We start from the raw sequence: 20477 nt of genomic DNA, 5'->3' as shown, positions 1-20477 counted from the left end.
GCATTTGTTTTGGTGTAGTGTTCCATGATTTATTGTTTGTTCATAACACCCAGTGCTCCAAAGCATCCAACTCTTGATTCTGGCTCAGGTCATGATCTCAGGGTCCTGGGATCAAGTCCACCTCAGGCTCTGTGCTCAGCCAGGAGTCTGCTTGAGAATTCTCTCACCCTCTACCTCTGCCCCGTCCCTGCTGCTCATACTCACACGTGCTCTCTCCCTCTCAAATAAAATCTTTAAAACAACAACACAAAGTGAGAAGGCACTGACATTTTAGCACAAGGAAAGAAAAGGAACCACACACCAGTAGAAGCCCATATTGCTCAGAAATCAAAACTTATTAGCACTAATAGGGATTTTGAAGCTACTTAGTTTGATGTCTAGTAAAAGGAGGCCCATGCAAAGTAACCCATTCAAGATAACAAAGCCAATCTGTGCCAAAGAGGGCTTTACCTCAGACCTTCTGACCACCAGACAGAGTGACTTTTCTACTACATCACACTGACTCCTAAGAGAACAGAATTACAGAGGAAATAAGACATTCTGTCACCAGATGGCAGTCTGGAGTACAAACTCAGAACCAGGAGTCAAGTTCACTGCTATCTTCCCAGGACAGATTCTGAGCTCAAGAATGTTACCCTGGGGTGCCTGGATGGCTCAGTTGGTTAAACATCCAACTCTGGATATTCCTTCTTGCTTCGTCGAAAATTAGCTAACCATAGAGTTGAGGGTCCATTTCTGGATTTTCTATTCTGTTCCACTGACCTATATGTCTGTTTTTGTGCCAGTACCATACTGTCTTGATAACCACAGCTTTGTAATAGAGCTTAAGTCCAGAATCATGATGCCTCTAGATATGCTTTTCTTTTCCAGGGTTGCTTTAGCTATTCAGGGTCTTTACAAATTTTAGGATGGTTCAATATTTGCAAATCAATCAACATGATATACCACATCGACAAAACAAAGAATAAAAACCATAGGATCAGCTCAATCAACGGACGCAGAAAAAGTACTTGACAAAAATCCAGCCTCTGTTTGTGATAAAAACTCTCAACAAAGTGGACTTAGCAGGAACATACCTCAACATAATAAAGGCCATATATGAAAAACCCACAGCTAACATCATATACAATGGTGAGAAACAGAGTTTTTCCTCTAGGATCAGGAACAAGACTAGAATGTCCACTCTTTTTTTTTTAAGATTTTATTATTTATTTATTTATTTGACAGAGAGAGAGACACAGTGAGAGGGAACACAAGCAGGAGGAGTGGGAGAGGGAGAAGCAGGCTCCCTGCGGAGCCAGAAGCCCAACGCAGGGCTTGATCCCAGGGTCCTGGGATCATGACCTGAGCCTAAGGCTTAACAACTGAGCCACCCAGGCACCCCTAGAATGTCCACTCTTCCCTCTTTTATTCAAATAGTACTGGAAGTCCTAGCCACAGCAACACTAATAATGAAATAACAGAAAGAGAAGCAGTCCACAAATTCAACGTAAAACCCATGAAAATATCAATAGTATTTTTCAGAGAACCAGAACAAATAATATTAAAATTTGTATGGAACCACAAAAGACCCAAAACAGCCAAAGCAATCTTGAGAAAGAAAAACAAAGCTGGAGTATCACAATTCCAGATCTCAAGATATACTACAAAGTTGTAGTAATCAAAATAGTATGGTACTGGCAAAAAACAGACACACAGATCAATGGAGCAGAATAGAGAGCCCAGAAACAAACCCATGCTTATTTATAATGGTCAATTAATCTACAACAAAGGAGGCAAGAATATACAATGGGGAAAAGACAGTCTCTTCAACAAATGATGTTGGGAAAACTGGACAGCTGCATGCAAAAGAATCTTCCTTACACGATACACAAAAATAAACTCAAAATGAGTTAAAAACCTACTTGTGTGACCTGAAACCATAAAACTCCTAGGAGAAAACATAGGGAATAATCTCTTGAACACCGGCCTTAGCAAAGTTTTTCTAGCTATGTCTCCTCCCAAGCAAGGGAAACAAAAGCAAAAATAAACTTACCCCAAAATAAAAAGCTTCTGCACAGCAAAGGAAACTATCAACAAAACATAAGGCAATCTATTGAACAGGAGAAGACATTCACAAACGATATGTCCAATAAAGAGTTAATACAAAATATAGGGACACCTGGGTGGCTCAGTCGGTTAAGCCTCTGCCTTTGGCTCAGGTCATGATCCCAGAGTCCTGGGATCAAGTCCTGCATCGGGCTCCCTGCTCAGAGGGGAGTCTGCTTCTCCTTCTGCCTGCCACTCTCCCTGCTTGTATGCACAGACTCTCTCTCTCTCGGACAAATAAATAAAATCTTAAAATATATATATACACAAAATATATAAGAAAGTATACAACTCAACACCAAAAAACCAAATAATCAATTTAAAAATGGGCAGAGAACCTAAACAGACATTTTTCCAAAGGAGACATACAGACGAAAAGATTCTCAACATTACTAACCATCAAGGAAATGAAAATCAAAATCACAGTGAGGGGGGCGCCTGGGTGGCTCAGCTGGTTAAACACCCGCCTTTGGCTCAGGTCATGATCCCAGAGTCCCGGGGTCATGCCCTGCATCGGGCTCCCTGCTCAGCGGAGAGTCCGCTTCTCCCTCTCTCTCTCTTTTTCTCAAATAAATAAATAAAATCTAAAAAAAAAAATCCACAATGAGGGGCGCCTATGTGGCACAGTCAGTTAAGCATCCTGCTCTTGATTCAGCTCACGTCATGATCTCAGGGTTGTGAGATCAAGCCCCACATCGACTGTGCACTCAGCAGGGAGTCTGCTGGAGATTTTCTCCTACTCTGCTCCTCCCCCTGCTGTCTCTCCCTAATTAAAAAAAAAAAAAACCCACAATGAGACAGCACCTCACATCTGTCAGAATGGCTAGAATCAAGTGTTGGTGAGGATGTAGAGAAAAAGGAACCCTCATACACTGTTACTGAGAATATAAATTGGTGCAGCCACTGTGGAAAACAGTATGGAAGTTTCCTCAAAAAATTAAAAATAGAAATACCATATGATCCAGTAATTCCACTACTGGTTAGTTACCCAAAGAGAATAAAAAGATATATGCACCCACACACACACACCAAAAAAGATACAAGCACTCCCGTGTTCACTGCAGCATTATTTACAATAGCCAAGTTATAGAAACAATCAAAATGTCCGTTGATAGATGAATGGATAAAGAAGAGGTGATGTGTGTGTATATATATATATGTATATATATGGAATATAAGGGAATATTACTCAACCATAAAAAAAGAATGAGATTTTGCCATTTGCAACAACACAGATGGACCCAGAAGGTATTATGCTAAGTGAAAATAAGTCAGAGAAAGACAAATACCATATGATTTCATTTATATGTAGGATCAAAAAATAAACAGCAGAAAAAGACCCATAAATACAGAGAACTGGTGATTGCCAGAGGGGGAGGCACGTTGGGGGATGGGCAAAATGGGTGAAGGAGAGTGGGAGATCTAGACTTCCAGCTAGGGAATGAACAAGTCATGGAGATGAAAGGTACAGCACAGGGAATATACTTAATGGTATAGCACTGTACGGGGACAGATGTAGCTACACTTGTGGTTAGCACAGCATAAGGTATAGACTTGTCCAATCACAATGTTGTACAACTGAACTAATTTTAACATTGTGTGTCAACTCTACATAAAAAAATAGATGTGAATAATCAAATGTTAAATTATGCTTATTAAACTCTGTTTCAAAGTCTATAAAAATGTCAATACTAAATTTAAAAAACTTTACCTCAAACATTTAAAAAATGTAGAATATACAGCAAATAACTTTCACAGGACAAGGTTTCACTGACGTGAAATGCTTTTTCTTTATAATGCCGGGAGCAAGCTACTGCTTTCCTCTAGAACTGACTAAATCTAAAGCTCTTCAATTCTATAAAATTAACTATCAGGATTTTAAATGCACTCAATTCCACGTTGCTTTAAGACAAATAAACATTTGCTTTACTTATCTAATCATCTGTCGTCTCCACTAGAAGAACTGGGATTTTTGTCTCTGCTGTTTACTGTTATAGCCACAGCACTTAAATTAATGTTGACACATATTAGTTGTACAGTAATTTTTACTTTTGATTTATAATTCATGAAAAATAGAGGAGCATTAAAAATAGATCTTGCGGCACCTGGGTGGCTCAGGCAGTTAGGAGTCTGCCTTCGGCTCAGGTCATGATCCCAGAATCCTGGGATCGAGCCCCACATCAGGCTCCCTGATAAGTGGGGAGCCTGCTTCTCCCTCCCCCTCTGCTGCTCCCACTGCCTGTGCTCTCTCTCTCAAATAAAATCTTTAAAAATAAATAAATAAATGTAGATCTTGTGACCCCACAACAACTTTACTATTTAAGCTATTTTTCTTATCTATTTTTAACTCACTAGGACCAGCTTCCTCAAAAAATCCATTCCTAATAAAACACAAATAAAATGAAAACTGATGCTAATAGAACAGTAACAGAACTAATCACAGTGGGATTTCCAAAATGTTAAATAAAAAGAATTTTCCGTGAAAACAAACACAAGACTCAGTTCCAGTGGAACTGAGCCTTTGTTCTGCAGAGCTCTTTTCCACCACACTTTCCTGTCCCATATGTCCAGTCCCTTTTCAAACCACCTTAGTTCCTACGAATAACTCAAACACAAGAAATCTTTAAAACACACTTCTACCTCTCATTTCTTTATAATAAGAAAACACACACAAATACTGCTTACTAGCTACACTGACAAATTGTGAGCAAAACTAAGTCAAGTTCATGACTAGGGCTCCCCCTACTTCCAGGAGCCCATGTCTCTGGACAAATTCGCCCAACATACACTAAACTCCTACGATGTGCCAGACACTGTGCTAGGTGCCAGCAATACCATTATAGGGAATCTTTGCATCTTCAGAGGTCCTGGCTCCAAATATAACTCTAGAGCTCCTAAAATAGCCTGTAGTGTTGGACAAAGAATCACCATGTTAACCGGACTGGAACCCATTCTCCCTACTAGACCCTGGGAGCATTCCTAAAAAATCCAGACATTCTTTTAGCTGCTGGTGTTAACAGCATAGAGAAAAATGGCAGAACTTAGAACTAGAAGGATCCCTTCTTCAAATGAGGAAACTGAGGCCCAGAGTTTTAAGGATCACTTACCTTTTTTAATTCTTTATAAGCAACTGCCCTCTTAAATCAAGACCTATCTTGAACAAATCTTTATTTTTCCAATGCTACCCTCTTCACCTGCATCTTCACATCCAGTTTCTCCAGGCCTTCCCGTAGGCATAATTCTCCTCCACTAGCTTCTTCCTCTTAGTCACCAGTACCAACTTCCCTATTTCTCCTACCACACTTCTGTTCAACCCTGCTCTTTCCAGCTACTACCTAATTACTCCAATTCAATACCAACACTTTTTTTTAAAGATTTTATTTGAGAGAGAGAGAGAGAGTGAGAGAGAGAGAGAGCACGAGCCAGGGGACAGAGGAAGAGGGAGAAGCAGGCTCCCCACGGAGCAGGGAGCCCGATGTGGGGCTCGATCCCAGGACCCCGGGATCATGACCTGAGCCGAAGGCAGCCGCTCAACTGACTGAGCCACCCAGGCACCCCAATATCAATATTTTTTTCAAAGTCACTCTATAGGGCTCCATGAAACTTGGCTTCTATTCCTTCCCCTTTATTTGCAGGTTACCAATGAAATGGTCTTTGGTCTTTTCCCAAGGCCCCAGTCTGCTTAAAACCTCTCTGGCTGGGGGCACCTAGGTGGCTCAGTCAGTTGGGCATCTGCCTTCGGCTAAGGTCATGATCTCCAGGTTCTGGAATCAATCCCCAAGATGGGCTCCCTGCCCAGTGGGGAGTCTGCTTCTCCCTCTCCCTCCCGTCCCTCTCCTGCTCTTTCTCACTCTCTCTCCCTTTTAAGATTTTACTTATTTATGAGAGAGAGCGAGAGCACAAATAGGGGGAGCGGCAGGCAGAGGGAGAAGCAGGCTCCCTGCTGAGCAAGGAGCCCAATGCAGGACTCGATCCCAGGACCCTGGGATCATGACCTGAGCCAAAGGCAGATGCTCAACTGACTGAGCCACTCAGGCGTCCATATATAAATAAAATCTTCAAAAACAAAGAACAAACCAAACCTCTTTGGCTGGACACTTCTAACCATTCTGCATCTGATACCATCCTTCTGCCTCTCTAACCCCCAACCTCTCCAACTCTGTTTCCTCATCCCTAAATGTCAGCATTCCTCAGGGTGTAACTTGGGCCCTCTGTTTCTCTACAGATATTTCCCATATACCCATCCATCTCAGTGTCTTCAACCATCACCTCTACGCACAACTATCTGATGTAGAAAATCTGCTCAGACCTTCTTATCAAGGTCCACCCATATTTCCAATGCTTCAAACCTCCCATTCACTATTCAGCAGTAGCTCCAGACTCAATATCACCAACTCACCATACACCATGCTTATCCCGTCCAAAACCTTGTTCTGACTTCCCCATCTCTACTACAGATGCCAAGCTACCTCTAAAGTAGTAAATAATATGATGACCAACCCCTGAGGTTCTTGAGTGAGCCCATCTGGATTAACTTCTGGCTAAGCCACTCACTAGTATATCCTTGAGCAAATTAATCTCTTTGAGCCTCAATCTCCTTATCTGAGAGAAAGAAAAGAAACACAGTATCTCTCTCACAGAACTATTGTGGCCATTAAACAACACATGGGAAGCTCAAAATACAAGGCAAAACACATAATAGGCATTTAATAAATATGAGCTATTAAATCTTTTATGGTTCACATTAACAGCAACATCAAGAGCCTCACAGCTGAGTCTACTTAGCCTTCACTGCAGCTTAGTCTTGTTCTAGGCTCCTTAAACAGTGGAAATTTTAGACACTCCCATTCAGGAATCATCAACCAGGTTGTGATCTTTAAACTGAACTCTTTCCTTAACTACAATCTGCAAACTGGATCACCATTTTGGTTCTGGGTATTTAAGGACTGCTCAATCTTGTCCACTACCCTGAGGGACCCTGAGTCACCTATCTTCCCGATGGTTAAAGGCTGGCTATGAGATGGTTAACAGTGCCTACGAGACTGCCCCACCCCTGCACCTGACCAACCTGTTCTCTTGGCATGACTTTAGAACACCAGCCCCCCACCAGCCAAGACCAACGTCTCACCTAACTGGACTTCTCCCCACTGCCTGGAGGTGAATCTCCCCACAAGAGCCTTCCCTACCCTGGTGGCCCCCCTAATCAAGGCTCATCTCAGCACTAATCTGAAAGTCACTCAGGACCAAGACCTTAGGCCTCTGGGATTCCTCCACCTCCCCCCATACTCAATCAAAGCTGCTGAAATTTCTTTCACACACACCCTCTGCAGACACTCTCCTTTCCTTATTATATGTACTTTTTCTTTATCCTTTGTCTCTGCCTGCATTTCAACTGTGCTTCCAAAAAAACAGCAAGATTCATCAACAAAAATACAGTTTTCATATGTGACTGTACTGCTCAAAAGGCATTAGACTCTACTTCCTAGAGGATAAAATCTACTGTCCCTTGATTATATTGCGATTTTTCCTACTTCTGAGCTTTTCCTAACACTATTCCTTTAAAATATCTTCTCTTCCCCTTCTCTGTTCATCCAAATTTTTTATTTCTTTCAAAGACGTTTGCTCAAAACCCTATGCTCTCTGTGAAGCCCTCCCTGATATCAATGGTAGAAGAGCATTCTGAGCAGAGGGAAAGCAGTGCAAATAATCTGAGTCAAGTAAATAGACCAGTGTGACTAGAATAGGGTGAGAGTAATTATTTTGGAAACAAGATTAGAGAGGTGATGAGAGGCCATGCTCCCACGGGGCCTTCCTGGCTATTATAAGGATTTTGTCTTTAAATACAAGCAAAATGGGGATCAACTGGAAGGTTTTAAGCATTCACTAGCGAAGATATGGGACTTGGATTTCAAAAAGATCATGCTACCTGTGGTGACAAGAACAAGCTATACAGAGAGAGGCAAGGGCAGAAGAAAGGAAACTGATTAAGAGGCTATTACAGTATCTGGGTAAAAGAGTGTGATTAGAACCAGGGTGGTGGCAGGCAGAAGCGGTCTGAATCTGGATGTATATGCTGACTGATGAGGGATATGAAAACAAGAAAGGAGTTAAGGATGACTCCAAGTTTTTAGCCTAAACAAGTGGAAGAATAGAGATGTTATTCACTGAGATGAGGGAGAAAATCATGGGAGGAGCAGGTTTTGAACATGGTAAGTTTAAGATATATAGGTCATCCAAGGGAAATGATGAGTAGGAAGTTTATTACCTAAATCTGAAATTCAGGGGAGAGAGATACATTTGGGAACTACTGGAATACAGATCAGGTGGGTTTCACAAAACATTAGTGATGATAATAGCTCTGTAAGTGCTCTCCCTCATGTGGTAGCCATGAGTCACATGTGACTTGAAATGCAGCTAGGGTGGGCGCCTGGGTGGCTCAGTCGTTAAGCGTCTGCCTTCAGCTCAGGTCATGATCCCAGGGTCCTGGGATCGAGTCCCACATCGGGCTCCCCACTCAGTGGGAAGCCTGCTTCTCCCTCTCCCACTCCCCCTGCTTGTGTTCCCTCTCTCACTGTGTCTCTATCTGTCAAATAAATAAATAAAATCTTAAAAAAAAAAAAGAAATGCAGCTAGGGTGACTGAAAAAGTGAATTGTTAATTTTCATTAATTTACATTTAAATAAGTATATGTGCCTCATGACTACATAGTGGACAAAGCATATATAAATAATATTTAAAGCAATGTGATTGAATGAGAACCCTAATTGAGTGTAGGGAGAGAAGATGTCCAAAGACTGGGTACTGGGGCATGCCAACAACATGGATTATTCGTGGTAGGAGGGGAAAAAAAAAGAAACAACCCAAATCTCCATCAACAACAGAGTAGAAAAATAATCAGTGGCATATTCACATAAAACTGCCATTCAGCAGTGAATGGATATACCTATGTGAACCTCAAAACAAGGTTAAATGAAAAAAAAGTAACTTAGAGGAGAAAATTTTCTACAAAGATCAAAAGCAGAAAAAACTCAAAAGTATACTGTTTAAGAATATATTCACTTCCGCTTTTTCTCCTTTTCGCCGCCATCCTGGTGTGTGTGGATGACTGTTCCTCACCATGTCTTCTCACAAGACTTTCAGAATCAAGCAATTCCTGGCCAAGAAACAAAAGCAGAATCCTCCCATTCCCCAGTGGATTCAGATGAAAACTGGTAATAAAATCAGGTATGGGGCGCCTGGGTGGCTCAGTCGTTAAGCGTCTGCCTTTGGCTCAGGTCATGATCCCAGGGTCCTGGCATCGAGCCCCGCATCGGGCTCCCTGCTCCACGGGAAGCCTGCTTCTCCCTCTCCCACTCCCCCTGCTTGTGTTCCCTCTCTCGCTGTGTCTCTGTCAAATAAATAAATAAAATAAAATAAAAAATCAGGTATAACTCCAAGAGGAGGCACTGGAGAAGAACAAAGCTGGGTCTATAAGGCATCACACATCATGATGACTCACCTAATTGGCACACATATTTAAGCTGCATGAAGATCATGTGTTCCTATCCTATCACTCTTGTAAACATCCCTCCTACCTGGCCAACAGACATGTTTTAACAGGGAAACAATTTTTTCTGTTACTATGCCTCTACACCAGGTAGGTTGGTTCAGTAATAAATGTGAGACCAAAAAAAAAAAAAAAAAAGAATATATTCACTTCCTCAAGAAACAAGAAAAGTCTCACACAACCTAACCTTACACCTAAAGGAGCTAGAAAAAGAACAGCAAATAAAGCCTAAATCTAGCAGAAGAAAAAAAATAAAGACTAGAGCAGAAATCAATGACATAGAAATCATAAAAACAGTAAAATAGATCAATAAAACTAGAAACTGGTTCTTCGAAAGAATTAGTAAGATTGATAAACCCCTAGCCAGACTTATCAAAAAGAGAAAGGACCCAACTAAATAAAATCATGAATGAAAGAGGAGACATCACAACACCGAAGAAATACAATTATATGAGAATATTATGAGCAATTATATGCTAACAAACTTGGCAATCTGGAAGAAATGGATAAATTCCTAGAAACATATCAATGACCAAAACTGAACCAGGAAGAAATAGAAAACCTGAACAGACCCATAACCAGCAAAGAAATTGAGTCAGTAATCAAAAATCTCCCAACAAACAAGAGTCCAGGGCCTGATGGCTTCCCAGGGGGATTCTACTAAACACTTAAATAAGAATTAATACCTATTCTTCTGAAACTGTTCCAAAAAATAGAAATGGAAGGAAAACTTCCAAGCTCATTCTATGAAGCCAGCATTACCTTGATCCCAAAACCAGACAAAAACCCCCTAAAAAGGAGAATTACACACCAATATTCCTGATGAACATGGATGCAAAAATTCTCACCAAAATACCAGCTAATAGGATCCAACAGTACGTTGAAGGATTATTCACCACAACCAAGTGGGATTTATTCCTGGGCTGCAGGGGTAGTTCAACATCTGCAAATCAATGTGATACACCACATTAACAAAAGAAAGGACAAAAACCATATGATCCTCTCAATAGATGCAGAAAACGCATTTGACAAAATAAAGCATCCTTTCTTGATAAAAACTCTCCGCCATGCAGGGATAGAGGGAACAGAACTCGATATAAAAGCCATGTATGAAAGACTCACAGCAAATATCATCCTCAACGAGGAAAAACGGAGCTTTTTCCTGAAGGTCAGGAACACAACAAGGATGTCCACTCCCACTACTGTTATTCAGCAGAGTACTAGAAGTCCTACCCTGAGCAACTAGACAACAAAAAGAAATAAAAGGCATCCAAATCGGCAAAGAAAAAGTCAAACTTTCACTGTCTGCAAACAGTATGATACTCTACATAGAAAACCTGAAAGACTCCACCAAAAAAACTGCTAGAACGAATACAGGAGATTCAGCAAGGTCTCAGGATATAAAATCAATGCACAGAAGTCAGTTTCATGTCTATACACTAACACTGAAGCAGAAGAAAGAGAAATCAAGGAATCAATACCATTTACAATTGCACCAAAAACCATAAGATACCTAGGAATAAACCTAACCAAAGAGGTAAAGGATCTGTATCCTGAAAACTATAGAACACTTATGAATGAAATGGAGGACGACACAAAAAAATGGAAAAGCATTCCATGCTCGTGGACTGGAAGAACAAATATTGTTAAAATGTCTATGCTACCCAAAGCAATCAACACATTCAATGCAATCCCTATCAAAATACTATCAGCATTTTTCACAGAACTGGAACAAATAATCCTAAAAATTGTATGGAACCACAAAAGATCCCAAATAGCCAAAGTAATGTTGAAACAAAAAACAAAACAAAACAAAAAAACCAAAGCTGGAGGCATCACGATTCCAGGCTTCAAGCTGTATTACAAAGCTGTAATCATCAAGACAGTAGGGTACTGGCACAAAAACAGACACATAGATCAATGGAACAGAACAGAAAACCAGAAATGGACCCTCAACTCTATGGTCAACTAATCTTTGACAAAGCAGGAAAGAATATCCAAAAGAAAAAAGTGTCTTCAATAAATGGTGTTGGGAAAACTGGACAGCCACATGAAGAATGAAACTGGACCACTTTCTTACACCATACACAAAAATAAATTGAAAATGGATGAAAGAGGGGGGGAGCATGAGGGAGCCCACGAATTCCATCTGGAGGCATCTTTGAGCTCGCCGAGTAGACACCATGAACAAAGCTCACCCTCCTGAGTTGAAAAAACTTATGGACAAGAAATTGTCATTGCAATTAAATGGTGGCAGATATGTCCAAGGAATACTGCAGGGGTTCGATCTGTTTATGAATCTTGTGATAGATGAATGTGTGGAGATGGCAACTAGTGGGCAACGGAACAATACTGGAATGGTGGTAATACGAGGAAATGGTATCATCATGTTAGAAGCCTTGGAGCAAGTATAAACAATGGGTGTGTTCATCAGAAATCAACTGCTTGCACACGTCCCCTCCATAGTACCTGTTTTACTACAATATAAAAATCAGGTCGTGTGCATTTTCATATTGAACTTTTTTGTTAAATAAACTTTTATAATAGTAAAAAAAAAAAAAATGGATGAAAGACCTAAATGTGAGACAGGAAATCATCAAAATCCTAGAGAACACAGGCAGCAACCTCTTTGACCTTGGATGCAGCAACTTCTTGCTAGACACGTCAAAGGCAAAAGGAAATTACTGGGACTTCATCAGGGTAAAAAGCTTCTGCACAGCAAAGGAAACAGTCAACAAAACTAAAAGGCAACCTAGGGAATGGGAGAAGATATTTGCAAATGACTTATCAGATAAAGGGCCAACATCTAGAATCTATAAAGAACTTATCAAACTCAACACCCCAAAAACAAAAAATCCAGTCAAGAAATGGGTAGAAGACATGAGCTGACATTTCTCCAAAGACAACATACAAATGGCCAACAGATACATGAAAAAATGATCAATATCACTTGGCATCAGGGAAATACAAATCAAAACCACAATGAGATACCACCTCACACCAGTCAGAATGGCTAAAATGAACAATTCAGGAAACAACGTATGTTGGTGAGGATGTGGAGAAAGGGGAACCCTCTCGCACTGTTGGTGGGAATGCAAACTGGTGCAGCCACTGTGGAAAACAGTATGGAGGTTCCTCAAAAAGTTAAAAATAGAACTACCCTACAATCCAACAATTGCACTAGGTATTCATCCAAAGGACACAAACATACTGATTCCAAGGGGCACGTGCACCCCAATGTTTATAGCAGCAATGTCCAAAATAGCCAAAATATGGAAAGAGCCCAGAAGTCCATCAACAGAAAAACAGATAAAGAAGATATGGCATAGGGGCGCCTGGGTGGCTTAGTCGTTAGGCGTCTGCCTTTGGCTCAGGTCGTGATCCCAAGGTTCTGGGATCGAGCCCCACATTGGGCTCCCTGCTCCGCAGGAAGCCTGCTTCTCCCTCTCCCCACTCCCCCTGCTTGTGTTCCCTCTCTTGCTGTGTCTCTCTCTGTGTCAAATAAATAAAGAAAAAGAAAAAGAAAAAGAAAATATGGCATATATATACAATGGAATATTACTCAGCCATCAAAAAGAATGAAATCTTGCCATTTGCAATGACATGGACAGGACCACAGGATATTATGCTAAGCAAAATAAGTCAGTCAGAGAAAGACAAATACCATATAAGTTCACCCGTATGTGCAATTTAAGAAACAAAACGGATGAACATAGGGGAAGGGAAGGAAAAATAAGATGAGAACAGAGAGGGAGGCAAACCATAAGAGACTCTTAACTCTAGGAAACAAACTGAGGGTTACTAGAGGGGAGGTGGGTGGGGGGATGGGGTAACTGGGTGATAGGCATTAAGGAGGGCACTTGATGTAATGAGCACTGGGTATTATATGCAATTGATGAATCACTAAGTTCTACCCCTGATACTAATAATATAGTATATGTTAACTAAATTGAATTTAAAAATTTAAAAATAAATAAAATTAACATACTTCTATCTTTATGACAGAAAAAAAAGAATATATTCAGATTGATAAAGTATAAAGAAAATCAAGGGAATTATTATCCAAATACAGGATAACACCACCTTTCCAGAAGAGGGAGAAGGTTGCAACTGGGTAGGTAAACACAGAGAGCTTCAAAGTTACTGGAAATGTTCTATTTCCAGGGCACCTGGCTGGCTCAGTTGGTAAGTGTCTGAATCTTGACCCCAGCTCAGGTCTTAATCTCAGGGTTGTGAGTTTAAGCCCCCTACTTAAAAATAAAAAATAAAAAAAGGGAAATGTTCTATTTCCTAAACTAAGTGTTTATTATTTTTTATCCTATATACTCTGCCATGTATGATATTAAGAGTAAAAAAAATATGAAGTAGTATAGGGTTAAATGTCAATGGATGTTTCAAAATCTCGAATAAATCTTTAAGTTTAGAAAAAGGAAACACAACTGTGTGACCTAAATAAGTTCTAAAAAAGAATGACAGATTTAGTCATATAAAAGAAAAGACAGAGGGCATTTGAGAGTTGGGAATGAACAGCTCGTGTACAAGAGACAGGGAATTGGTGGGTCTGACTAGAGAAGAGGAAAGTTAGGTTGAAAAGTTAGGCTAGGGCCAGCTTATGAGATGCCTAAATGCAGGGTCAAGAAGTTTGGACTTGATCTTTATTTTTTTATTTTTTATTTATTTTTTTTTTAAAGATTTTATTTATTTATGTGAGAGAGAGCATGAGAGAGGGGAGGGTCAGGGGGAGAAGCAGACTCCCTGCTGAGCAGGGAGCCTGATGCGGGACTCGATCGTGGGACTCCAGGATCATGACCTGAGCCGAAGGCAGTCGCTTAACCAACTGAGCCAGCCAGGTGCCCAGGACTTGATCTTTAAATAGTGCAGAACCATTGGTGGTTTCTAAGCAAGACAATGGCATGGGGAAAGTGGTATATTAGAATTAATTGGTTGATAAGATCAAGTAGTAGGGAGACAGGAGTCTGGAAAAATCAGTTACAGAGATATATGTACCACTGTTTACTGCAGCATTGTTTCCAACAGCCAAGGTATGGAAGCAACCCAAGTGTCCATCCATAGATGAATGGATAAAGAAGACACACACACGTATATACATACAATGGACTATTACTCAGCCATAAAAAAGAATGAAATCTTGCCATTAGCAACAATAGATGGATCTAGAGAGTATAATGCTAAGTGAAATATGTCAGAGAAAGACAAATAGCATATGATTTCACTCATATGTGGAATTTAAGAAAAACGAAGAAAAAGACTCTTAGGGGCACCTGGGTGGCTCAGATGGTTAAGCATCTGCCTTCGGCTCAGGTCATGATCCAAGGGTCCTAAGATCAAGCCCCACGTCGGGCTCCTGGCTTAGCAGGGAGCCTGCCTCTCCCTCTCCCTCTGCCTCTCCCCCTGCTCATGCTCTATCTCTGTGTCTCAAATGAATAAAATCTTGAAAAACAAAAAACAAAAAAACAAAACCAGACTCTTATAAGAAAGTGGTTGCCAGAGGGGAAGAGGGAGGAAAATGGGTGAAATAGGTGAAAGGGATTAAGAGTACATTTATTAACAATGAGCACTGAGTAATGTGTAGAATTGTTAAATCACTATAATACAACATTATATGTTAATTATACTGGAGTTAAAAAATATATATACAGAACTTGTAGATGTGAGATGTCAGGGAAGATAATCAAAGCCTAAACTAGGAGGATAATGGAAGATTAAGTTTTACTCCAAGAAACTTTAGGATGAAAGACTGAAGAGTTTGGTCTTCAGAACAGACAGTGAGAGAAAAAGAGATACAAAGATTAATCCGATTCTGAAGCTAAACCAAGGAAATGATTAATACCAATATTTGCAAAACTAGGGAAATCAACAGAAAAATGGTTTTGAAAAGAGACCATTCATTAATTCACGCAATAAATATGTCAGGCAGAGTGTGATACCTTCCCCTGAGGGAGCAGCTTGTGGGTCCCATCTTTTTTTTTTTTTTTTAAACAGTTGCACTTTTTTTTTTTAAAGATTTTACTCATTTATTTGAGAGAAAGTGAGAGAGAGAGAGCACAAGAGGGGGAGGGCCAGAGGGAGAAGCAGACTCCCCACTGAGCAGGGAGCCAGATGTGGGGCTTGATCCCGGGACTCCAGGATCATGACCTGAGCTGAAGGCAGCTGCTTAACTAACTGAGCCACCCAGGCGCCCCCAGTTACACATTTTTAATAGGCAAAGAGAAACTATACAGTTCTTTGAGGGGAATAAAAGCTTTTATAGCTTTTAATGCTACAACAATTTCTAAGTCCCACTTTTAAAAAAGAAAGAGTACTATACGGCACCTGGGTGGCTCAGTTGGTTGGGCTACTGCCTTCGGCTCAGGTCATGATCCTGGAATCCCAGGATCAAGTCCCTCATCAGGCCCCCTGCTCCGCGGGGAGTCTGCTTCTCCTTCCCCCTCCCCCCCTCATGCTCTGTCTCTCTCATTCTCTCTCAAATAAATAAAATCGTAAAAAAAAAAAAAGGAGGGCGCCTGGGTGGCTCAGTTGGTTAAGCGACTGCCTTCGGCTCAGGTCATGATCCTGGAGTCCTGGGATCGAGTCCCACATCGGGCTCCCCGCTCAGCGGGGAGTCCGCTTCTCCCTCTGACCCTCTTCCCTCTCGTGCTCTCTATCTCTCATTCTCTCTCTCTCAAATAAATAAATAAAATCTTTAAAAAAAAAAAGGAAAGAAAAAGTACTATAATAAAAATATTGAGCTGCTTTTCAAAATAAATTAAAAGAGGCAACGATGCAAAAGTGGAGCTGATTAGTAAAAGATCTTAAGGAGTGGAATTACTATTTGACTGAAAGCTTCTTGAGGACGAATTTATCACTGATTCTTTGCATCCCTCACAGTGCTGAGCACACTGCAGTGAGTGATCACTACCAAATAGATATTCAAATGATGGCTAACGGAACAGAGAAGAGTGAGAGCGGACTCAAGAAAAACCAAGTAGGAATGCCCTACCCAAGCCTCCACCCAGCATACCTAGAGGATCTACCCCTGTGAAAGTGCGTTAGCCCTGTCACCCTGGCTGAAGGTAGGCTGATTATCTGGCTACCTCTTTAGGAGATTTAAAATACCAACAGAAAAACAGAAAGGAAATCAATTCTTATGAAAACATATATTGAAATTCTGCTCCCCACACTACTCCCTGGTAAGATTATCCCCAACCCTAACCTTAAAGGCAGAAAGACAGAATGTAATTTTTTACTGTGTAGGGTTTGGGCTAATGCTAATTAAAGATACTCAAGGGCATCCTTTCCTTTTAGACCATTAAAAGATATTTTTCTAGTTAAAAGTAATTTAAAAGCCTGGGGGCACATGGCTGGCTCAGTCAGTAGTAGAGCATGTGTCTCTTGATCTCAGGGTCAGCAGTTCAAGCCCTACGGTGGGTGTAGAGCTTGCTTGCTTACATACACACATACATACATACATACATACATACATACATAATGCTTATACCGTTAAAAAAAAAAAGTAATTTAAAAGCCTAGATCTTAATAGTCCATTTGGCATACCACTGTTACCTACACCCATAGAACAGAGAAATGCAAAGTAGAGCTGCCTGCAAAGTGAGAGGCCCGATGCACAGGTGTTCCAAGTAGTTGCCAGAGACTGGGCTATTACTTCTAGGTTCCCCCAACAGTTCAGATAATTACACACAGCCCCAACTTATCCAATATGGCTAAATAGAGGACAATGACCCGGCTTTTTAAATGACTAAATCTTACACAAATGCTTTAAGACCATCTCTTTCTCAAAAAGTTAGAACAGGGATGAATGCCTCAACACTGGCAAAGGCAGTATTCCAGCTCAGGCTCTGGCTCCAGACGGACACCGGTTAAATCCCAACTCTCCCAGTAAATAGCCCTGTAACCATCTCTGTTACTATATCTCCCCACTCTAGGGCACCTGGGGTGGCTCAGTCAGTTAAGCGTCTGCCTGAGGCTCAGGTCATGATCCCCGGGTCCTGGGATCAAGTCCCACATCAGGCTCCCTACTCAGTGGGAAGCCTGCTTTTCCTGCTGCAGTTCCCCCTGCTTGCTCTCGCTCTCTCTGATAAATAAATAAAATCTAAAAAAAAAAAAAAAAATACATCTCCCTACTTTGCACAGTAGAATTACCTTCCTTAAGATTTGAATATGGGGTAGATTTAGACGGTAGTTTTCCTTCCTATAACTATACCCTGATCCCTTTGACTGGACCTGTATTTTCCTGAATAGCCTCAACCACTAATTTTTAATGCAGAGCTTTCTAGATGGTTAAACTCATTCATTATCTTTGAATCTCCTGAATTTCCTTCTTCAAGAACAACCTTATCTTGAAGCTCTGGCAGTTCAACAACCCATGCCCTGAACTTCATCAGTGAAAGTGAAGAGCAATGGGAGAAAAGCACAGAGAAAACTGGATTGTAGGTAGAACGTACAAACCTCTTTGTTGTATAAAACTGGTGCTTTCTTTAAAATCCCAAATTCTGGAACAGCTGGCTGGCTCAGTTGGTAGAGTATTTGACTCTTGATATCAAGACTGTGAGTTTGAGCCCCACAGTGGGTGTAGAGATTACTTAAAAATAAAATCTTTAACAAAAGTAAATAAAAATAAAATCCCAAATTTTGTACACTGGAGACAATATGGAGCTAAGCACAGCCTATTAGCAACAAATTAAGTACAAAAAAATTCTGACCTGAAAGAGGCCCACAAAGGTACCCAGCCTATATTCACCACTCCCACTTCTTTATCTAAACTCAGGGATCTTTATCCATGTTGTAGTGGATTTTGCATAGAGTGGGAAAGAGGGAAAACAAGTTCCAAGATTTTTCATTTGCACTTGGCCTTTTTAGCACCATTATTACTACCACCCTAGTTCAGTCAGGAAAGACTAAGTCCCAACCAATTTCTCTGCTTCAGGTCTCTCCACTCCCTTACAACCTGTGCATAGCACCAAACTAATTTCCTAAATTACCAGTTTCATTAGATCACTCCCCACCTCAAAAACTCTTAATAGCTCCCAATACTATGCACTGGAAAAGCCAACTAACATTCAAAGCCCAGGCTAGCATTATCCTACTTTTATAATACACAATTTGTTTCCTTCTACTTCCCACACAGAAATTCTCTAAGGCTCCAACTAGACTAATCTGCTCACTGTCCTTCCCCGACCCCAAACTCTGCATGCCTAGGCTGGATTACACACCACTGCTCACCCTCCTCTATCTCCGCCCTAAATTGTGCTCCCAAAGCACACACTGACCAGACTGCCCATCTTCTGACCCTAGTCAAACACATCCTTTTTAGCTGACTATACTCTCCTGGCATCTTAATCCGCTCAAACGAAATCAAAGTTCCTTGGAAGGCGGACCACACACTTACACAGAGGGTCTATCACAGTGCCCTGCACTTTTTAGGTCCCAGATATTATTAAAACCAGAGGAGGGGTTCAAATGATACGTCTAAGTAGGGCAAGACCATACTGCCCATCTTTGCCAATTCCTCTCCATTCACAGTAAAGGGCAGCGCTCGCTACAAGGCTACGTATTTCTAGTATACACTGAGCGGCAAAGTGGAGAGAGCACGCCACCGGATGGCAAAAAAAAAAAAAAACCACCCGCGTCCCCATCCTGGTTTTTGCCACAAGCCCTGCAATTGGGAAATCACACAATCTCTCTGGGCCTCGGTTATCTCAGGTGTAAAACAAGGGAGTTGCTTTGATGGATCCCAAGGTATCCTTCGGCTCCCGAATCCCCCCGGAGAGGAAACCCAACACTCGTCTACTCACTAAGGCGCGGGCAGGCAAACTTTTACGGTTCCTAATGCAGGCATTTCCATATAGTGGAAACTCTGTCCCCATGGAAAAAAGCAAGGCTGAGAGGAGGGTGAGAAGCGGTCTTCCTAGACTCGGATTCCTTTACCCCATGACCAGGGGCAGTGGGACTCAGGTTCCCGGCCCCTCACGGGCAGACTCCCAGGAGAGTGGCACACAGCAAGGCTCCCGGGAGCCGGCCGGGGTCACTCCGTCCGCGCCCACCGCACTTGTGACACACGGCCCGTGACCCCGGGTCACAGTCCCCGTCCGCCCTCACCGGCCCGAGGGGCGCCCTCCTCTCCCGGCAAGGCCCCGCGCTCCCGCCCGGCCGGCCGCCCTTCCGGGTCCCGGGGCGGCCTCTGCGCGGGCGTCCGGGCCCCAGGCCGGCGGGACTGGCGGCGTAAGGGGCGGCGGCGGCGGCTTTAAGTGCTGAATCACCACTTTGCAACCCGAGCTCCAAACCACCGTGACCCGCGGGCCCCGAGGGCCCGGGCGCTCCGCTCCGCTTACCCACAGAGGCGCTCCGGGGACAGCAGGCGGGCGCCGAGGACGGAGCGGAAGGTGCTGGGCCGCGCGGAGTGCAGCAGCCACGCTAGCCGGTACCGCATACCCCAGCGCAGCCGCCGGGAGCACCGCGGACGCTTCCTTCTTGCGCCGGGAGCCGGCCCTGCCCACTGCGCATGCTCAGTCCGCCGCGCCGCGCCGCCTCCCGGGAGCCTCTGAGCGGCCGGCGCTCCGGGTTTTGCCTGGAACCCGACAGGGTGGGGGAGCCGGGCGTCCCAGGCCCGAGCCGGCGGGCGGGACGGAGTCTGGCCGGGGAGCGGCGGGAGCCCAGCAACCAGGCTTTCCCTGCAGGGTCACACGGGGCGCACGTGGGAGGGCGGCGAGGTGTACCTGGCTAAGTGTATGTAGGGGGCAGAGTCTCACGAATATTGTAAGAGCACGAGGGGCCATGTTTGCGGAGGCGCCCCCATTGGCTGTCGCTCTGGGCGGTGCAGGTGCTG

General features: G+C 42.5%; 1 protein-coding gene and 1 pseudogene across 4 annotated transcripts in view; one reads left to right on the top strand and one right to left on the bottom strand.

The window, feature by feature from the left end:
- IDE (insulin degrading enzyme) overlaps positions 1-20139 on the bottom strand; it is a 105632-nt gene extending 85493 nt beyond the window's left edge. For 2 of the 4 annotated variants that reach the window (XM_025881142.2, XM_025881145.2), the window contains exon 1: positions 19984-20139. In XM_025881142.2, coding sequence (XP_025736927.1) covers positions 19984-20081 — 98 coding nt within the window. In that variant the 5' untranslated portion in view covers positions 20082-20139. Of the gene's footprint in view, positions 1-18100; positions 18217-19446; positions 19661-19983 lie in introns of those variants that run through there. The other 2 variants (XM_073904437.1, XM_073904438.1) reach the window with 2 other exon arrangements.
- On the top strand, positions 11818-12087 carry LOC141374695 (small nuclear ribonucleoprotein G pseudogene; annotated as a pseudogene).
- Positions 20140-20477: the final 338 nt, after the last annotated feature.

This window comes from Callorhinus ursinus, unplaced genomic scaffold (assembly GCF_003265705.2).
Source record: "Callorhinus ursinus isolate GAN/ISIS: 27379988/994484 unplaced genomic scaffold, GSC_fseal_2.0 scaffold20, whole genome shotgun sequence".
In the NCBI taxonomy this organism is placed as follows: domain Eukaryota; kingdom Metazoa; phylum Chordata; class Mammalia; order Carnivora; family Otariidae; genus Callorhinus; species Callorhinus ursinus.
The sequence above is the reverse complement of the archived record's forward strand: the minus strand, read 5'-3'. Positions and strand labels throughout refer to the sequence as shown.